The sequence below is a fragment of the Gallus gallus genome, chromosome 1, assembly GCF_016699485.2.
Source record: "Gallus gallus isolate bGalGal1 chromosome 1, bGalGal1.mat.broiler.GRCg7b, whole genome shotgun sequence".
NCBI classification, from domain to species: Eukaryota; Metazoa; Chordata; class Aves; order Galliformes; family Phasianidae; genus Gallus; species Gallus gallus.
Genome location: NC_052532.1, coordinates 36,074,539 through 36,096,305, shown reverse-complemented (window position 1 = coordinate 36,096,305; position 21,767 = coordinate 36,074,539). Strand labels below are relative to the sequence as shown.

Sequence of the window (21,767 nt, the reverse complement as noted above, 5' to 3'; positions counted from 1 at the left end):
GGTGGAGAACTGAAGCTCTTTCCTAAAGTCTCAGCCCACGTGATACTATGAACAGCAAAATTCTCAGTGGATGTAGGTGCCTGGAACTGTTTCCATTTGTTCTGGTAGTAATAAATATATTCACATCTACTGATGCATTAATCACTGATGGGTTTATTTTCAATTACATCACTTTTCTCAAAATTCATATGATAGTTTCTTATTATGCAGTTGCTGGAAGAGCAGATTTCCTGTATGTTTTTGCTGTAGGAACCACTGGAGTCCTTTGCTGCCTGCTGTAGAATGGCAAAGTGTACCTGTGGAAACATGAAAGTTTAATTTAGGCGAGTCAGTGCCATTTCAGGGATCCAAGTCAATAGATCTTTTCACATCACTTCTTTACCAACGGCCTATTCTAGTGGCAGCATTTATTCTTTTATTATGGTCTAAAAGTTTGTGTCTGAAGTGGAATTTAGGGCTGTATTCTGATCCGTGGTGTCGTAGGGCAGTGAGCGCGCTTCCCTAAAACAAGTAGCTGCTGAACTGATGCTTCTTGATGGGACTAAATTCAATCACCTATGCAGTCTATGTCATTACATACTGAGAATCCCAATGCCCTAAAATTGTGCTGAGAGAATAAAAAGAAAATACTATTGAATTTCAGAGCTTAGTAGAATAGAAGAAGACTTTTGAAGTGGTTTTGGATAAAGGAATAACTGAAGTTATGGTCAGTAAAGTAAGTTTTACTGTGTTTTCTGAGATAAACTAACTGCTAGCTGGGAGATGTAGACCAAGGAAAAAATCTCCATGAAAGAGTATATTACAAAATTATGCAATCACAGAATGTACAAATACAGCAGCCTTGCACAAGCTTCTGTTGTTTGCCTTTGAAGTGTGCGATATTAACTTCTGCTAGAGAAGAAATCAAAGGAAGCAGTCATGCACTTAAAGCGTACAGAAGCCATAAGTCAGTGAGCTGAGTGACATACAGAGGAGAGCCCTGCAGGCTGACAGCTTTTCCATGAAATCACAACACTTCATCGCACACACGTGTAAGGGCTGAATGTTGGAATGGAGAGCATCATCATGAAACTGAAAGGTGACCTTGGCAATAGCTTAGCATGGCATAGTTGGGGTGTTTGAGGAGGCTTTATCATAGGGGATGTTAAGAGTTCAAGGAGGTCACTGGTGTTCCTGCATAGTTTCTCTGTGGGGAAGTGATTTCTCAGCAGTCTTTTCCTAATTCTTCTTTCGCTAACACAGTTAGAATAACAGAAAAATCAAAGCAGCCCAGTATGAACTTCAGTGAACCCTATATGATCCTAAATTTGATCTCCAGCTCTACGGAAGCTTTCGTCTGAGGCCTGAACTGTGATGTGCCATGCTTTCATTAGTGTTTCAGCCTAAGGAAGTAGTTGAGGTTAAATGACCCAAGTTAAGCATTCACCTTTTCTTCCAGAGAAGGATTAACTTTCTTGGCAGCTCCTGAAATCTTGGCAGGATCTTTCAGTTCCTGATTTTACAGTGATTGCTTCAGGTTGGTGCCTCTCTTGCTGGCTGCCCATTTCACTTGTTTGTGGAAATAACCTGCTAGGTTTCTGTAGCAAGACCAGAAGGGTGAGTAGATATATAATGTTTGGGGTTTTTAAGTCCATAAAAAGTCATTTTTTTCTAAATATACATTTTTCCACTTTTGAGCAAAGCAGCCACCTGTGCAGGCACTCTTCAGTGAGGCTGACAATAGCATGGGACTGTGTAGAATACAAAATGTGATTTTTTTTTTCCCACCTTAAATGATGTTGAATTAAAACTACTTATATGAACCAGGCTAATTCTGCCTACATAATTCACCTGACTATGGAGACTGCTTATGGAATGGAGTCAGACACTAAGGATGATGGACATGATAATGAATACAGTGTCCATCCTCCCTGTAGCCAGGCTTGCTCTGAGACCAGATAGGGTCTGTGCCACTGGTGCTCCCTAGCCAGCCCCATGCTCTTGTATTCCTCATGCCTTTACCAGCTGTGCCTTTTTGCTGCTCAGCTTGAGCTTTTCTTCCTATCTTCTCTTTTGCTTTTCCCTCAGCATTCAGCTGTCCTGTGAGCTTGTTTCCTGGGTGTTAGCAATTTACAGTGCGTGTGGCAACTGCTGTCCCTCTTATCAGATCTCTCAGACCCAAGAGCAAAGTTCTGACTTAACAGTGCTAACATTTCAGAAAGCAATTTCTTATCATGGAAGCGAAATGACTCAGTTGCTGGAGGTCACTGCCTCTTCTGTCACTGGGGAGCAGCTGAAGGAAGGATTCTGCTCTCCTGAATGTTGCTCAGTTAGACCGGGGCGGGGGGGGGGGGAGGGGAATTTCCTTCCCTGGGTGAAGTGACCGCTTTGTTTCAAAGCGGTGTGTTGGACCTGTGAAAGTCACAGCATACTTGGTTTTCACTCTCTTTTTACAGCATTTGTTGATATTCTTCGAGATTGTCTTTTCAAAAGACAAATCTGGGAAAAACGTATACTGAACAGGTACCGTTAGATAGACATTATAGAGGTAATACATCTAGCATCAGTTAAGTACATTAAGTAAAAGATAAATCTGCTAAAAAAAAGTTTAGTGACACTAATGAATCTTGGTTAATTGAAATCTTTTACCCTTTACAGTTCTGTTTCTGCACTTCAGCAGGTAAAGGATTTCCATGCTAGTCCCCGGTGCTATGACTTTCAAGAAAACTCTTACTCATGATGCTGAAAGCAGCCAAGTTCTGGTTATACATATGCATTTTTAGCAAGCAGTTCTCCATTAATTTACCATGCTATTCAATGCTTTTCTGTGCACCTGCATCTCATGACAGTGTGATATGTGAATTATCTTGCATTAGCATTATCTTGCCTGTTTTTAAAGCAGGCAGGGCACAAATCTGCACTGAAAGGAGAATGTGTACATTACAATGGGATGCCGCATTCAGCCTGGTATTTGTTTGCTTTCCCTCTTCCCCAGGACATGCTCTCCTCCTCCTCAGCAGACCTTACTAGATAAGTTCAGTTTCATCACTGCTCTCTGAATTTGGCGGACTCATGGACACAAGGAGCCTGCTTGATATGTTGATGTCCAAAAGAGTGAATTGTCTAGCCTAAGTCCTGGACGGTCCCTGCAGTAGTGCAAGTTCAGCAAGCAGCCGCTCATCCCTGAACAAACTCTTCCCTATGTGGAAACAGGGCAACTCTCAGCCCCAACACGGTGTCCCCGGGAGGAAGGAAGCCCAGCGTGCTCATTTGTTAACAAGAACTGTAATTAAAGCCATTAGGGGGTTTCAAAGCCAGGTTGAATGAGGCCATGGGCAGCCTAATCTAGTGGGTGGCAGCCCTGCCCACATCAGGGGGTTGGAGCTTGATGTTCCTTAAGGTCCCTTCCAATACAAGCCATTCTATGAATTTCAGTGAAGGGGAAACACGGAGACCTTGAACATGCCAAGTGGAAACAGAACTTAAGATATGTGCTCTTCCCTCAGTACTGTACTGAATGTGCAGTTACAGAAGTGGAAAGAAAATGAATGGAGGTGAGGAGAGCAATGTCTTCTTATCTTCTGCCAACGAACCAAGCAGCAGAAGGTTCCAGTTCTTGCAAGAGAGCATACCGTCTCGTAAATAACATGTTGCAGTTAGGCTGAGAGTGTACATACCCTATTTCTGCTACCACATATATTTAGAAACGTAGTGAAATTCTGAGTATTTAGTAGCTCAACCCACTACAGTAAAGCCAAAAATACATGCTTTTGCAATTATTGTTGTTTCATAATCTCCATGAGTTCCCCAGGAGTTCTTCAAATTTGAGTGTGCATAGAAGTGTAGGATCAGCAGGAACCCAGAGATAACGAGACTTCTGGAAGCACATTCAGAATTACTGCTAGTAGAATTCTGAGAGTACTTTCAGCATAATGGGAGTTTTGCTGTGCATGTAATATCCGTGCAGGTGTCTGTTGTAAAGGCGGCAGCAGCAGGGCGCCTGGGCTCCTGGGTGAGCACCGAGTCACCTGCTGTCACTGTGTAAAGTGCAAACACGTCGGAGGCTGGCGTGTGGGCGGTGGGGCAGGAGATAAGTGGCGGGAGAAAAGGGCAGCATGAGTTGTTTCCTCAGCCCACGCCGAAGCGCTGCCCTTTCCCCTGGTCGGCCAGGTAGTTTCCAAGGAAGAGCACCAGCCTCGTTTGCTTAAGCCTCAAAGCAAGGCTTTGCTTGTGTGGGAGCAGCAGCCACAGAGACAATCTCAGATCACCTGACGTGGCACCAGGGCCACACACAGGCAGGGTGCTGAGCTGGAGCAGGGGCTCAGAGTAAGCGCCGTTGGCTTGGGAACGTGAGTTGTGGCTGCTGGAGATGGGGTTTGGTGCCTGACAAGAACTGCTTCATCTGCCCATGCTACTGCGTAACTTTTTTTTTTCTCTCTCTCTTCCTCTTTGTTTTTTATTTCTTAAAAAAGAAAAATGTTTTGCAAGGCCAGCGGGAAGCAGACAAAATCTGGAGCAAAGAAGGATTTTACGCGGTTGTCATATTTCTCAGCATCTTTGTCATTCTAGTAACTTGTTTAATGGTAAGTTTTGCTTTTTTACCTCTTCTTTTTTTTTTGCTGTTCTTTACTTCGTGCTTTCCTCAGTGCGAAGGGTAGAGTCACATTCTTTATATGAGACGTGTTTCCTCAGAGCTGTTAAAAACTAAGCTCTCATCATGCCGTGAAGCCAAAGTTTGAAGAAATACATTTCTTGAGATGTTTTTAGTCCGGCTGAAGAATGTTTCTAGGAGGAAGCTAAAGAAGTAAATCACAGTCTCTAAGCCTGCAGAGTGACTCTGGAGTGATGTGAATGATGACTTCTCAGCCTTCTTACTAAGGTCCCATAGTGCATAAACATATAGGTTTACTGAATCCCGTGGAAATTCTCAGCATTCATGAATTCATAGTACCTTCGAATCATCTTAATTATTTTGCTTGCAAACATGTTTAATGTTTAATTTAATCTAGGCAGATTTCCCACTTACAACCTTAAGGTAGAACATTTTATCTGAAGATTTAAATGTTCTAATTTATAACAAAATATTACTCAAACCTACAAAGTCTCCCACAAAAATTGTTCTTTTTCACAACTTCTACTTCCTAGTCATCTTCATTTCTCTATGCCATCTCACTCCAAGATAGCAAGGTAACCCTAGAAGTACTTACTTTTACTCCAGATTTTTACTTTGGAGATACAGAATGCAAGATGCTTTTTGGTAGACGGTAGAAGCAGAAAGCTTAGCTGCATGTGCTGGTGACTTGTAAGTGTCCTATAAAGCATGGAGTAGGAAGGAATGCGTTAGACACGGAGACCAACACTCAGCTCCTGCTGCCCTCAGCAGTGGGAAAAACCAGGGCTTGGCTTGCTTCTGCTGGGAACATTGTGTATCATTTGTAAACCACGCTGAGTACGGTATTAAAGTAGGAATAACAGCTTCAGTGCTCCTATGTGTAAAATAGAACTTCATTTTTTGCTTTACATGGAGAAATTATTGAGCTATCACTAAATAGTGCAATATTTGGCAGTGGATTAAATTGTTAGTTACTACTATTTCTTACTAATTTAGCCTGTTTTGATAAATCAATGTGTTTGCATATCCTTTTTTTTTTTTTTTTTCCCTTTTCTGTTTTTAATATAACCTCTATGTATAACTGTTTTGAATGCTCTGGAAGTATCATTTTCAATTTATGAAATGCTTTAGTTGTTATAAAGAGGCTTTCTAAATGATGTGGTTCTTTCCACTTCAAGAAAAAATCAGAAAGTAGGGTTATTTTTTCATTTAAAATATTGAAAGAGATGAATTTTGTCTTTCAACAAATGTGGGAGTCTAAGTTTTTATTACTGGCTCCAGTGTCTTATAAATTATGAACGGTTATTTGATGCTCTGGGGAGATTGTTATTTAAATTAGGAATATTTTTCAACTTCATGATTGTATTTTGGAATTCCTTCAGAAAGAATAGTGAATAACAAAAAAGACCAACATTGCAATATCCAATATTCAATATTTTTCATTTGTTTTTAAGGTCACAAGTTTCGGGATTCATAAACTGGTTCAGCCCTTTTGAAAGCAATTATAATGCAGGATATCTGCATCTAACTAATATCAACCCACCAACTCCAGCATTTTTTTTTAACCAGTTTAAAGATACATAGTTGAATCATACTGCAATAGTGTCTAAGCTGACTCAAAAATATCATTTTTGTGTATAAACTAGTTCTGGACTGCCTGAATTCTTATATTCTGTTTCTATAAAACCTTTTACAGTGCATTCAAATCAAGGTATTCAAATACCTTGCAGTAATAATACCTTATACAGCATGACTAATGCTTTATTTCATCCTTTCCCCAGAGTTAAAGGGGAATTTTATTGGTTGGCTTTGTTCTAGCATACATACACACATCAGCCTGGCTCATGCAGAGATGTGCACGCGGCCACACGTGCATGTTGATAAGCACTCATTAGAGAACACTTTCAATTAGAGTGAACCATCTTAATTTCCTTGGTTTTGGTGAGATTTTGCTATTCGGTCCCGGGTGCCCTAAATATCTCTAGGCAGATGAGTTTTTGTATCACTGATCCACATAACAGTTGCCAAGAACTTCATCCCAGAGACCTACTTCTCTCTTCGTGATTTCCCATTTCTCTCTGAAGATGAAAAATGGAGTTCTACTGTCAGTTTGAATGGGTAGCTTGGACGTACTGGCCAAGCTATCACATCAGCTTTCCTTTGTAGAACACTGAGCAGAAATGAAGAGTGGTTATCACGGTGTCAGCACCCCATCATTCATAAGCTGAGTCAAAGAGGACAGAGGAAAAAAAAGAGCTAATTTCCCACTGAAGTTGGCTTTGAACCCCAGATCTAATACATGAAAAATGAAAAGTTGACCCCCTGTGCGTGTCCTGGAAAATGGTACTTCATGTTGCTCTGTTGCTCCATGCTTCTTTATGATCTACATAATGAGTCTTCTGGGCTATCAGCACAATATCAGTTCTCCTAGTTAAGACCTTCATATCTGTTTCCACCCCTACTGACTGATATGATTAAAGTGACTTGAAATAACACAACCAAGTTTACTTTTCAGAGCTTGGCAACTGGATTGACCTCTGCCTTTTTGGCCATTGTCATTTTTTTCTTACTTTTATCTGAAATTCATTTAAAAAATGACTGGTTCACACCAGTGAGGATCACATGTAATTCTTTTTTCAATGGTTTTTTTCAACTTCTTTTTTTCACCTTCTGCAAGTATTGGCTTCCCCCCCACCCCCCCCCTTGAATCTTGTAATTAAAAAGTTTAGGAACTAATAATAGTTCAGAGTTTTGGAACCCAGGCCCATAATTTCTTGGGATCTCCAGGGAAAAAAGCTATGTTTAAGCACATCAGATACAAGAAGGTATGGTTAACATTGTCGTTGCAGTGAATGTCTTATCTTTATGTTTGTGGTTTCCAGAAACAAATGAGGCCGAAGTGATCGCTGGGGTGAAGGGTTAAAATATTTCAAATCCCCATTTTATCTTTCCTGATACCTTTGTCCTTGCTTCATAGCAGGGCTCATTTTCTGCAAAATTGTGGCCAAGAGAGTTTATCTGTGCAATTTAATTCTAAACTCTTCTGAATGAACAGATGGTTTACACAGCTAAGTCTTGTTTAATGGGCGTATTGCTAATGACATTAGGTCAGTTCCCAGCTAAACCTCTACTGCTAATCCTTGAAAAAACAAACTCGTCAGATATATCCAGTCTTCACTGAAAAGATTTGGAGTGATAGATCTCTGTGCAGTGCTAGCAGGGAAATAGGCATCAAAAATGCAGCAGAAAAATTGCTTTCAGTTTTTATGGCTTTGCAAGCAGAGTAGAAATTATATGGGTATGTGCAGGCACCTTCAAAGAGCTGTGTGAGCACCTTTCACCCATTTCCACACACAATACTTATGGTAGTGTGACTGTCACAGAAGATGCACTGGTAATTGTTTGAAGTTTCATGGCTCTTAGGAGCATTTTGCAAGTGGAACAGCCATAGCTCAGGCTGTATTTTTGATGTTCCCCTCAAGAGATGATGTCTGTTACACCAGTGTAACATAGGCTCCTTTGGAGTAACAGAACTGAGCACTTGCTATCTGCCAGCCCTTGTCAAGCCCCTGTATGAGAATATCAGCATGGAGCTCAATGGAAGAAGATCAGTACAACTTTCTGAAAAGCTTCTGCTGCACATATACACTGTGAGATGTCAATGTCTTGGTAATTATAAAACATGTTTCTGAACAGTCACAGATCCCTACAGAGCTTCATAAACTATGTGTCTGTCCAGATTTATTACAGAATAGGTAATGTTTCCATGAGGATACTGAGGAACATCCCAAGGATACTGAGGAGTATTTTGGGGAAGTAGCATCCTACCCTTATAAAAGCGGCCTGGTAAAATTACTCTGCCCAACTATAAGCATCTATTTTAATGCCACTGTCTCCCTTGTGCTAAAATCCTTATACATTTTTCTACAGTTACTTTATAAATCATGTTTCCTTCTTCACGCAGATTTTTGTGACTACAAAAATCTTTCCATGCTACATTATTTGTCCCTGTAATAATACAACTGCTGGTATTACAAATAATTACTGGCTCACAAGAAGAACTGTTAAAATCTCTGCCGCCCACATGTATGCTCTGTGGTTTATGTAATGAAAATATTTATCCTGCTGTGAGAAATGCCATGCAACATAACTTGTAGCTTACTTTCTAGGAATCACATTTAGCAATCTTAATGTATTTGTGTTTCCTTACCTTGTTTGCCAGCGAGTAAGGAATGGGCTTTCCTCTCTGTTCCAATAGGTTCTGTATAGATTAAAGGAGAAGATTCAGTTGTCACTGAGACAAGAGAAGGAAAAGAAGCAAGAGATCCATCTCTCGCCACTTCCCCTGCAGACATCTCGATCTGAATATAAGACCACCAACAGCATGGTCCAGCCTGAACAGGCTCCAAAAGTTGTCAACGTGGTAGTGGACCCTCAAGGCCAATGTGTTCCTGAGCTCAAACCTCCCCCGTGTGCCAGTCCATCTCCTTTCAGAATGAAATCTGTGGGGCTCCAGGAAAGGTAGGATGGTGCCTAGCACATTCAGAATTTATTCTGTTTTGTTATACTATTTCTGTTGTTTGATTTTAGGAGGAAGTTTTTCACACAGAGGGTGGTGACACACTGGAACAGGTTGCCCAAGGAGGTTGTGGATGCCCCATCCCTGCAGGCATTCAAGGCCAGGCTGAATGTGGCTCTGGGCAGCCTGGTCTAGTGGTTGGCAACCCTGCACATAGCAGGGGGGTTGAAACTAGATGATCATTGTGGTCCTTTTCAACCCAGGCCATTCTGTGATTCTGTGACTGCCTATGTCTCCTCTGACTGTGGACTGGACATCTTGCAGACATCTTAGATGTGGGATTTTGGTGTGTTAGTGTCTATCTTATAGGTATTCCCTTGTTTTCCCTTCACATGTGAAGTGATCCAGAAGTTCAAGCTGAGATTAACTGTAGTACTATGACTCCTTTTGTTAATTTGTTTCTTCCCGTTTCCAACAATTACCTCAAATCATTTTTTTTCTTTTACCCTTTACTTTGCCTGTTTTGATCCTGGGGATCCGGGCAGAGGGCAGAGCAGTTGCTTGTCTTTTGTCAGCAAAGGACATTCACAATGTTAGGGAATCCCTAATACATGGGAAACTCAGGAAGGAGAAATATTGCAACTGAATACGTTTACCAGTCTTGTATAGTGTTTCTTTTATCACCTTAGGATCATTTTTCTTCTCAAATCCAGCTTTCTCTCATGATAGGGGTACAGCCTAAGGTCTACAGGCATTATGAAAAAGAAAAAGAAGTGATTAGTAATGAAAGCAACCCTCGTGATCAGCTCCTTAGAAATACTTGTGCACCAGACATTGCGCACAAAACTCATTTTACCTTTAAAATATTGGGCCAGTTTTCTTTTTGTAAAGCCAGTTATTCTTCCAATAGGAGAATGCACACTGACATCTGTCTCTCCTCTGTTAGAAACCTATATAATTTCTTGCCTCATGGCTGCAGGCTGCTTTCATAAAGCATCAGTGCTCTGAATAACTAATGTAGCATGCAGCCATGCAACTGAACTCTTCTGCCCCAGCACAGGAGATAAATGAAAGAACAGACACCGCACAAATGTGACGGGAAAATCAGAATGGAAAGGCAGACCAAGGGGAGCATTCCCTTTGAGGACTCTCAGAGCTGAGCCGTAATTCTGATTCACTTGGAACAGTGGGATTTCAGTGACAGATTTTATCAATGGCTGTATGAACCACTCTGAGTTTTCCACAAGTAAAAGATACTGAAAGGCAAATCTGTCATAAAAAGTGTAATCATGTCACAAAATAAGGAATGGGGGAAGCGAGCAAATCAGTTTTGATACTTGCTCTCATTCCAACTCTTGCTTATATGTAGGATTCCAGATCTGAGATATAAAGCACATAGCCTGGGATGTGAGAGAGAAAACTACAGGGAATAGGTTGTATTATTGTCCTCTGAAATAAGCAGCTATTACTATGGGGATCAAGCCTGGGCATCCCCTCCAGATCATAGCCACAGCTTGGGAGCCCCTATTCAGTAGTGATTTCAGCCCTGATACTGCTTTTTGCCAGGATGAGAAGCTCTTGACAGGCTTATGTGGGTACAAGGACTTGTTGACGAAGTCAGCACTGAGATCCCTTTGGCGAAGTGACTTCGCAAGGGGTCCTAAGCAGTACTTTCTGACTACCTAAGTCCCCATTTTGATTTCTGAAGTGTGACCCGTGGTTATAAAACAACTTTTACAATCCAGACCTGAGAAAACCGTCTCGCTTCAAAGAGAATCAGTGCACTGTTGGCCACAAAGGGGAGTGAGTCAGGAGCGGTGCCCAGCCAGCTAGAAGCAGGCTGGCAGCTGTCTGAGGGATGGGGCAGAAAGGCCAGACGCTGCCTGTCTCTCAAGTTCTACATGCAAAAATATCACTGTGCATTCAAGAAGCACAACATCTGCCCCTCTGAACCTTTTCTTTTTCAATATGAATCACATGAGCTGGTACAGAGTCAGACAAATTGTTAATCAAGAACTGTCCATACACTATCAAAATCTTTTGGGGAGTTTGCCCAGCTTCTTAAAAACCATTTTGCTTCTCAACACTGGAGCTCAGTCTTTGAACTTTTTTTTTTTATTTTTTTTTTTCTGCATATCTCTCTAAAAAGGCTCTTTTACTCATTTATATGTCACAGTTTTCCCAGCAGATTTTGAAACGCTTGCATTATTAAAGGTAGGGTGCCACAAGTGATTTTTGTGTGATGTACTCTGGTGCCTTGATGAATGCAGCTGTAAATGCAGCTAATTCCCCGGGCTTGCACTAGCTTCCTATGTCTAGAAAGTGGCACGGGCCTAACAGTTTCGTAGGTTTGCTCTCGGACGCTATCAAGCGGCTAGGACATGGTTCTCAGCCGGATTCACAGCCCATCACCGAGGCCCTGTCCTGAGGCTGTCGGGGCCGCAGGGCTGCCGAGAGCCAGACGCCGGGCTGAGCTGTGGAGCGGCGCTGGGCTTGACCGGGGGAAGAGCGACATCTAGAGAGGGCGGGAGGCTGTTGTGCTGCGCTGCGCTGCGCTGCCTCAGTACAGCTTTGCGTTCCCTGCAGAGCTGCGCGCTGCGTGTCCTCAGGGGGTCCATACACCCACAGAACGGAATATCCCGAGTTGGAAGGGACCCACGAAGGTCACTGAGTCCAGCTCAAACCCAGCCCTATGTCTGAGAGCAGTATCCAAACGCTCCTTGAACTCTGGCAGCTTGGGGCCGTGCCCGCTGCCCTGGAGAGCCTGTTCGTGCCGCTGCTCTGTGGTGAAGAAACCTAATAAACCTCACGTGACCCGCCCCTAATGCAGCTCCATGGCGTCCCCTCGGGCCCTGTCCCTGTCACCACTGGAACCGGATGATCTTTAAGGTTCCTTCCAACCTAAGGCATTCTGTGATTCTATGATTCCATCCCTTTCTGAGGGACTGCTCTACAGCCTCTCATCCCCCAGTCTGTACTTATGTCCAGGGCTGCCCCCTTCCAGGTTCAGAAACTGGGTAAAGTTCAGTAAATTCTGATAGCTGGTGGTGGATTGACAAGCATTTTTTAGTCCAGCTTTGGCTGTAGATCTGACTGCACATTCAGCAGAGTAAAGCTTTATTTTGTTCAGCTGGGTGGCCCAAAATTCATGTTGGTATGACTGGTTCCAGCCAAAATTTGGTGATGTGGGATGTGATATTTCTGACATGTCAGGCTTTGAAAATTCTTAGTACAAGCAGTGAGTTTTTAAAACACAAGCATGACGGGGATATAAATAAGTTGCCACGCCAGCACAGTATTCACATGTTTTACAAACATATTTACTTTTTCCTCAGACACTGCTGCTGTTTTTTAGTTCTGCTATTATTTTTGACTCAGACAACTGTATTTCAAACTGGTGCACATCATTCTATTTTATTCAGATAATTTAGTTATTATCTAGCATACAAAAGTACACAGAAGAAAAGAGACTGTGGAAAATATCTGCTCTGTTGTGTATATTAAAAAGCCACAAACAGTGCTTTAGAAGTATTTCTAAAGCATCTGTATCCCTTCCTAGCTACAAAGACCTAAAACTGTGACTATAAAATCTAAATAATCAATGGGAAAGATCACAAGAGTGTTTTCTTGATCTGCTACAAATTCAATAGGAAATTATTCTGTCTGAAAGGGACAGCTCATCACGCTCCCGTGTCTGGATGCTCGAGGCATGCAATTCTAGTCTGCCACATCTAGTGATAATCAGGAGACATCAGAACAGAGAATAGTCAGAAGAAAAATCACCTAAACCAATGCCAATTATGGCATCCCACAAACGTAACAGATAGCGATGAATCTTGGCTTGAACCTTGATTATGAGAGATCTGTACATGGGTGCTGCTTTTCCCTACGAAGCAGAGCAGTACTATAAAAACCAACAGCGCAGGTTGTAAACAGTGAGATGTCCCTTATCGTCCTGAAGATGCCCATGAGTTGACAGTTCTTCTCCACTTCAAATACTCAATAGACATACAATAAGAATAGCTACTTGTAAGTATAATGAAAGATAGGTTAAAATAATGTGTCTTGCAAAGCTAATAAATGGTCACCTCTGTCTGCTTTCTTATAAGAATGACATATTCTGACAGAATAGAGAAGCAGTACAGTTTTAAATAACTTCAATAAATAATAATGTGCTCAGATTGCCCATAGTAGTCTGTAGAACTCTCTGGCAAAAGGTAATGTTTAAATCAGGAGTGTATTATCAACAGGTACTCAAACATGTCCATGCGCAGAAGTAATGAGAACAGTGGTTGTTCTCTACCTTCTCTTGGCATCCTTCCGCAGAAACATCTTCTATTTGACACCTTTACAGAGAAATTATGGGCAATTTGGACTTGGAGGAAAATTCCTATGTTGATACTGATAGTTGTTCTCTTCTCATACGAAGGCTGCTCCAAAGATAATTCCTCCTACTTTATTACGTTGGCCCACAACATCGAAGGAGGATGGATTTTGGTGGTATAGCACTAGAGGTTGAACCTTCCCACCAACATTCTGTTACATGTTGTTACTGTGTGACAGATGGCAGGATAGGGGCAATCTGACACAATGGCATCTGACATGGGTGTGCATACGATGCGAAGGTGTGGAACTGAATTCCTCCATGTGGAAAAAAATTGCAGCCATTGACATTCTTTGACATTTGCTGAATTTTTATGGACACCAAAGAGTGGTTGTGAGCACAATGATGTTAGAAAAGCAATATCTGTTAAAATGATTAGTTATATTAATGCTACCACATGCAAAACAATTACACTCATTCAACTGAGTAAGATGTGTAGGAAACAGGGTAAAAAACCTGATGTACTCTTCATTTCATTTACATAGGCGTCTGCATCTCAAGGTATCACTGTTCAACCAAATCTCTAATAGATGAGAGAAAAATCCAACAATTCTCTCTGTTTCTGTTCTGATATTTAAATCACAGAGCTCTGTTGGTGCTGCAAATATAATTATGGCGTTGCTGATCTGCTATCTTTATGTAAAACCGGCTATTGTGGGTAATCATTTAAAGTAATACACAGACGGTAGCACCTTGCAGTCTGAGGACTGTAAACATGCCAGTTTTTGTAGTTTATGACACAAGCATGGGAACTTAATATATTTACAGGAAGGGGCCTTGAATTTCCTGGCTGAAATATACTAAGTTTGCATAGATTTGGAGGATAAATTTACCCTATTGTGTGGAGCTGAATATGCTTTCTGCATTCTTAATTTAAATCCTAGGATTGTTTTCAGGAAAATGTCAGAGCAATTGTTCAAAGCACAGCTATCTGCCAACACAAAAGTAAAAGCTGGAGAATGATTTTACACTGATATCCTATTAGAAGGAATTTGGAAAGCACCAGGGACCAGCAAAGGGAGTTTGAGGTGGAAGGTAGAATGCTTGTACTACAGCCCTGTGTCTCTGCCACCAGCTTACTGGAGTGCTTTGAATGCACAAATTTCCTGTGCTGGGTACAGGCTGTCAGGCCCACATGACGATCTGAAAGGGTGCAGCAAGAAGATGCCCTGAATCTGAAGAGCAGTGAGAGAACTGTGTGCTATTGTTGGTGCATGATATTTCAAGAGTGTAAAGGGAAAGTTACAGAAGGACCTAAAAAAAGCGTTTCTCTAATAATTTGGCAGACCTCTCAACTACATTCTGTCCAGGTGTGTAAGATGGACTAACAAATTCAATACATCCAGAAGCATTTACCAGCACTGAGGCCAATAGAAGAGGTTAGTCGGTGTCCATGCTGCCAAACTCCCTTTACCTCTAAAAGGGAGGGGCCTGGATGCTGACTGCCTACCAGGAATGGTTGGTGCACGTGCTCATTCCCAAACGATGCCAGGGAATTAATTGCTTTGGAGCAGTCTTGTTGGCAAAGGCTAAAAGCAAGCCAAGGGCAAGGCTTGAAATTCAACAGTATTGATTACCAAGTATCAGTGCCTGGGACTGTTCCCTGGCACTGCTTAATTGCTTTTTGTTGATGTGATTTGCACACCAAGAAGTGTACATCTGGTGGGAGCAGTCCTGAGTGTGCCTTCTTGTAACCCTCCTTTTAGTTTGGGTCTCCCCACAGCCCAGCACTGTCCTTCTGGATGTGGCTCTGGGCAGCCTGGTCTAGTAGTTGGCAACCCTACACATAGAAGGGGGGTTGAAACTGGATGATCATTGTGGTGCTTTTCAACCCAGGCCATTCTATGATTCTGTGATTCTTCCCCAGGGACCACTGAGACTGTCTCAGCTAACTGAAGGCTGCAGTGTGCCTGGGTAAGGGCAGGGATTGTGCACTGCACTGTTGAGAGAAACTAGTCTGAGTGGTGGGGAACGTGAAATGGGATCCAGGTGTGAGAATCTTCTGATCAGTGGCTGGGAAGTAAAAGGTCTCATTTAGGATGTGAATTCATGACTAGATACAGAACTATGCTTTACTTCCAGCTTGCACTGGAAGGTGTAACATTTCTGTTAGTGGAAAGTCTCCCTGAAAACTTTCTGCAGACACTGGACCCCTGAATCACACAAATGTCTGTTCAGCCAAGTTCATTGTAGACCTCCTTGCTTATCTGCAGTGTAGGAAAAGGGCAGGAATGTGAATTGTCCTGTTTCTGAAGGGGAAGTGAACTCAGGCAACAGCCTAACAAAGACCTTTTAAATACCGTATTTTAACTGTTTGACTCCTGGCTGCTTTAGAAGGTGTTTTGGTTGAAGTTAGAGCTCTTTGAAGCAGTAGTCTCTGGGAGTTAATGATCCAAATAAATAGATGCAAATAACTATGTGCCAGCCCCCAAATATACACCCACAGTCCATTTCCCTGTGTCTGTAGCACCTCCTGCAAAGTACTTTGCGTTACCGTGGGTAGATGGTACATTGCCTCTCCTAGCTCCATCTCCACTTGGTCACCTCTAACTTGTCTCACATTCCTTTTTAATTTTTCTCTTGCTAAAAATTCTTCAAATTTCATTTCTGGGAAGGGATAATTCAGGCAAACTAGACCACCATTATTCAGAAAAAATATTCTGGTATCGCTTCATAGTCCTCTCAGATGCAGGGAAATGCCACATTCAGAATGCAGCCCATGCCTGCACTTGGTTTTGCCTTTTCCATCCCGTGAGCTTTAGTCAGGAATTTTATAATAATTTTATTGTATTCCCAGGTCTCTTATCTTGCGTTTATTCTTGTTACTCCAGTTGCTACTGGTTTTAGCTTGTACACAGGAAACCACAGTGCCAATCAGTGTTGTTCCCAAGGTGACAGGAAACCCTCTTTGGTCGGATGTTGATTGTGCTTGTCTTTACTGCTCCACCCATCGCATTTTCTTCCTTTTTGGCTTAAGTTAAGACAAATTAATCAGTGGCCGCCATCTGGTAGACAGTTTTGGTGGCTTTGCAGTGATTCGTCCAGTTGATCTTTTGAAAAGTAACACACAGCACAAGAAACTGAAGGGAAATATCTATGTTAATATTTAAATGCTTCTGGAGGCCTAGGATCACACAGGTCACCGTTGCCCTGGGCATGCAGTAACTTGAGCTGTGTGAGTAATCCCTTTGTCTTGTCCATCAGCAGGCTTGGGTTTTTAAGCACTGTTTGGCCAAACAGCTAAACCAAAGGCTGCAGCTTTTCAGAGATTGACTTCTTTGTATCTGCTTTGCTTCTGTAGCCACCCATCACTGAAAGGGCTTCTGAGGCTAATGTGTAGGCAGAGTGGGACAGCTGGAAATATGAGGATGTGAATTAGCTGGACTTGATTGTTCCGAATAGCTCAGCCCCTAGCAGGCTGTATCCATCAGTGGCATTTACAACCAAATATACCACTTTTTTTGCACGGTCAGTTTGGAAATACAACGCTGAGGACAAAGAGAGTGAGGAGAACATCAGTTGCATTATAAGAGTCAGGCTACTGTATTGCACGGGGTGAGCTGTATTGCAGTTCATGAGTCCTTGACTAGATCCCACAGGTGCTGATTTCAGGAAAATGAACAACCAATGCAGAAAGGAGCATCCATACCAGATATACAAAGTTTTGATATTTACAGTTAAGGTTTATTTTTCACATTTGGTGACTTTTTTATGAAGTCTCCTTGAATGCTCCAATTAATGTCTGAAAAAGGATGATGCCTTAAACTGAGGCAGAAATATTCACCTTTTCTGTTGTTTTGCACTCTATTTCTCATTGATCATGCAATTCCTCTTGTCCAGCTGTTCTGCAGGATTGCTTAAAGTTGAATTTACCTCAGTTGCCCTTAATTTAAAACATTAGGAACAGACAGAGAACACCATCTGAAGGAAGAAAACCATCAAAGTGTCTCCAAAAAATGAAATATGAAATAAATAAGTATATCTCTGAATTGCAGGAAGCCACATACTGGACAATAGTTACTAAGCATCCAGCTTACATAGTAGCCATCAGTTAATATTCCAGGCCATGACTCTCTTATTTGACTGCAGTCATAATTCATTTTATTTCTGTGCCTTATCAGAAGAACATCTGCAAATGATGGCAGTTGAATAATTACATTGCTTATTTTTGGAAAAATCCAGTCCTGGAAATTCAGCAGAGATCTCCTACACAGTCAGAATCACTATGTACAGAAAGCTTACCATCGTTTGCTAGCAGAAATGTCACTTGTTTGCAAACACACCTTTCCTCAAATAACACTGCTATAGGTCAGGCTATTTCTGTTCCTCAGCTCTTGTGGTAAATTCTCTTAGCATTTATATTAATGTAGCACCTGAATGCCTCGGTCACATATCAGGATCTGTTTGTGCAAGATTCTTTATACACACAGAGATTAAATGATTCTCTATTAAAAAAAAAAAAAACAACTGAAAATCTAAACATAAGGCAAGGTAGTAGATGTGTACAGGCAGTAAGGCAAGCCTCAGGAAACAGAGAAGCAGTACTACTACAGCATACATGAGGATGCCTGAAGTATACTGTGAGAATGGCTTAGTCCAGGAGACATTTCCTATAGGTGGTAGCTACTTTCATATGACATTGAAATTTCAGCCCAGTTCTTGCTAGAGTGTTTGTCTGCCTTGGTTCCATCACATCCAAACTGATGCATCCATTTGCTTTGACTTTGAACCTTAGCTTAGTATGGCCAACATATTTCAGAAGCTCTTTTTATTGTTTTCATGCTAAGGCAAATGAGATACTAATTGGTTAAGTGACTAATGCAAGGTAATCATACAAACCAGTGTCCCATCTTCATAAAATACCCAAACCCTTGAACTCTTCATTCTGTCCTCTAGCCAATTGAATCTGTAAGAAGCTATGACAGTGATATCTCTTTCTGGGAACAGGGACTTTCCTTTTGTGCCCTGTAAAAGAATGTGCTTTTGATGCTTAACAAACAGTGGACATTGTTGTTATTAATTTATGGTAGCTATAATTATCTCTGTTATGTTAATGCTGCATCTTGATAACAGGAGCAAAACAGAACACAGCAACTTCAAATGGCTGCTCAAATATGTGATAGGCATCAGAAGGGGAAGTGCTGTATGTAATTCCCACACAGAAAAATGTCGTTAAGCACAGTATTTCTCTAGGGAACTCCGTCTCAGTGCTTCGGGATGGCCAACAGCAGCTCCCTGCAAAGCCACACTGCCAATGAGAGTTGGAGCCAGTGCGGGCAGGAGGCAGCAGAGCCTGCCCCTTTGTCCCCTGGGAAGCTCTATCTCTCTTCTCTGAGATGTCTCAAATACTTCCTGAGTCGTAGCAAATTCCACTGGAGGATGTTCGTACAGTCTAAAGGCTTTCAGATCCTTTCCCTGTGTTTGATAGCGGCCATAGCAGTGTGGTCTTACAACAAATAAAGGAAAACAACTGAGGCTGCAGCAAAGTACTGGATAGCTAGTAAATCCAATCTGCATGGTGTTGTTTCACTTCATACCCTACTTAACTTGCTTTGCCTCAGTGGATTTGTAGGGGTATCTGCAAAGAGAATTTAGCCTTTAGAGCACACTACATAGTAGGTTTGTGAAAGAAGGCGGCGTTGTGAAAATCAGAAAGTTGGTATTGTAATTAATCCCAAGGGTAATCCTTCAGCTACGGAGAATGCATTTGCAATTTGCTGATAAGATTAGAACGAAATAAATGTTTTCCGCTTTATCACAAGGATTTTCCCTGATGTGGATGGCCTAAATTCCACTCTGGTCACCATGTGTAGTGTTTGCTATTGCCCAGCTCAAACCCTCCATGCTACAGAGCTCATGGTCTTGGGACATTGCAGAGGTCGTAAAGTGAGCAAAGCTTGCTGTCTGGAGGGAAAATCTTGGAAGAGAAGCCACCAGACACAAAGATGTGCAATCAATGCTTTGTTCTGGTTGTTCCTAAGCTACAGATAGCCAGAAGCCTGGGGGCATACTGACAGAAAGCATCAGTGTTAATGAAGTAATTGGTAATTCTTGCTTACTTTGCTGGTGCCCTTTTCCTAAACCTCCTCTTTGTGGCTATTTGAAAACAGGATACAAGTTAACCTTTGATCTGACAGAGTACACCAACTTCATGCCTACATCACTCCCTTCCATATATGTTAATGTGACACATGCTGCATCATTAGTTTTATGGAGCCCTACATGTTGAGTATTTAGGGTGAGGGAGATGGGGTGGAGGCTGGGGCAAGGAGAGCAGTTCAGTTTTCTTTCAAATATGACTTCTCCCTTCTCTTTATTTCATTACTCGATGTGTGTTTAGATTAACACTGCTTTCATCAGACCCCTCACATTTCCCTTCTCTAATCAAATTAATTGAAGTGAATTTATATCAAGTGCTGTTAGGATTTTTGAGGCCAGGAATCCTTTGCTAATAGAGAACTATGAATCAGAAGCAATTATAATTATTTCACTCTGAAGTTTCCAGCATATACTCATTCACTGATGGTACGTGGAAGAGTAGATTCAGGAAGCCTTTCCTCAGACCTGTGCCTATATCTCTGGGCACAAGTACAGACATGTTTCCCTTCTCTATATCTCAGCCTATGCATTCATCTGTAGGATCATCTCTGATGTAGGTGAGCAGTAGGCATGGCCAAGGCCTCCATATACAAGCTATGGGATGTGCTGAGCTTTATAGAAAGAAATTCCAACCCACTTACCTGTGTGCTTCTTAACTGCTGCTTAGACCTTAATAGGACTATACTACTTGACAGTGCAACTTAAAAAGATGTATTTAATTCCTGGAGTTCAAGGCAAAGTAAGCCCTGGTATTGGACACTTACAGCTGTCTTTTGAAAGCATTCAAGCATTGTTACGTTTCAAATTGCAAAGCCAAGCAGATTTCCTAAACGCCATTTTCTAAAGGAATCCAGGTAATAGGTGCATTAATGTATTTGTTTGAGCAAGCATTCCCATAGAAAGCATGGCTGGAAACTAATAAAGTGAAGTGAATCAAGAAGAAAATACTGAGAACAGAGAAAGGTTAACAAACTTAAATAAATAGCAGACCTGAGTATATGTTTCTGGCTCCTGTCTTTGAGAGCCTAAATCCCATCAACTTACAGTATAGCTTAGGCACATGAGTCACTCTGGAAATGGGACTGTGTCTTCCAAAGGGTACGAGCAAAAAGGATTTCTGGTCTGTACAGCCAGCCTGAGACACTTGGCCCACTGTGTCACTGAATGGAGCGATTGCATCAGCTGCCTTCAGGAGCGAAGGACCCTGTCCATAGATGGCGCAGCTTTGTTGAAGAACGCTGTGGGCCTGCAGGTTTTACATTCTTCAGGAACTGCTGTCGTTCAGTAATTTCTTCAAAGTGCACTAACAATTCATTTGTCTGCTTAGAAATCTTCTCTGTGACACTTGCAGTAATTTAAAGATAATGAAGACCAAGTCAAATAAACAAGGAATGTGCTTTTTTATTATCTTAAGGTTGACAGGGTGTAGTAAACGCCTCTTTTCCCAGATGTTCCTTCCTGTCTTTCCCAAATGGCAAATGCACCAGGAAAGAACTCATTGTACTGATTAGTTTTCAAGTAACAATAAAAAATAGCTTTTCTTACTGATACTGTATAAAGAACTCTCTCTGCCCATTTACACGAAGAATATTTCTATCTGTTTCTTTTTCCAGAATGGCTGGTTTTCTCAAAAGTCTATTGCAGTACGTTAATGTGTTAATAGATTGTTTTCTTGCTTGTTTGGATCTAAGGATTGCGTATTTTATTCCTCAAAGGAGCAGCAGGTTGGAGGTAGAAATTGTGCTTATGAGGTTAATATAGAACACATGATGCTAAAGAGACTTATTGAGATTAGTTGTTTTATTAAAACAAAACTCATCTAGGCTGGTATGCACTCTTAAAAAAATACCTCCCCCAAAGCTTCTGCGGTAGTGTTGCATCTCTTCATTCTCATTTATCAGATCCCTTCTCTTAGGCTGGCCAGATAGGCAGTTCTTCGAACACTGCAGGCAAACACCTTCTTGGCACTCTATAGTGCTTAGCAAAGAAGTGAGCCTTGCTGTGAGAAGCAATGGACTGCAGCTACGCAGGAGAACAAAGTTGGAAATGATATAAAATTATATATTTTTTAAATTAAAAAAAAAATCAAAAGATACAACAGAAAGAATATGTGATGTTTTTTTTAACATTTCTTGATGGTTTTCCTGATGCATTATCTGAGCTCTTTAACCTGA

General features: G+C 41.5%; 1 protein-coding gene and 1 long non-coding RNA gene across 5 annotated transcripts in view; one reads left to right on the top strand and one right to left on the bottom strand.

Annotated features, from left to right (window-relative positions):
• Nucleotides 1-21,767, top strand: part of PTPRR (protein tyrosine phosphatase, receptor type R) — a 143,660-nt gene that overhangs the window by 79,488 nt on the left and 42,405 nt on the right. For 3 of the 4 annotated variants that reach the window (XM_001235187.6, XM_025154299.3, XM_046912446.1), the window contains 2 exons: nucleotides 4,452-4,562; nucleotides 8,850-9,112. In XM_001235187.6, coding sequence (XP_001235188.4) covers nucleotides 4,452-4,562; nucleotides 8,850-9,112 — 374 coding nt within the window. Of the gene's footprint in view, nucleotides 1-4,266; nucleotides 4,329-4,451; nucleotides 4,563-8,849; nucleotides 9,113-21,767 lie in introns of those variants that run through there. The other variant, XM_025154301.3, reaches the window with a different exon arrangement.
• Nucleotides 134-20,734, bottom strand: LOC112533274. Its single transcript, XR_003077259.2, has 4 exons — nucleotides 20,638-20,734; nucleotides 8,802-8,852; nucleotides 1,427-1,577; nucleotides 134-296 (listed from the first exon to the last, which is right to left on the bottom strand). It is a non-coding gene; the product is annotated as an uncharacterized LOC112533274 (long non-coding RNA).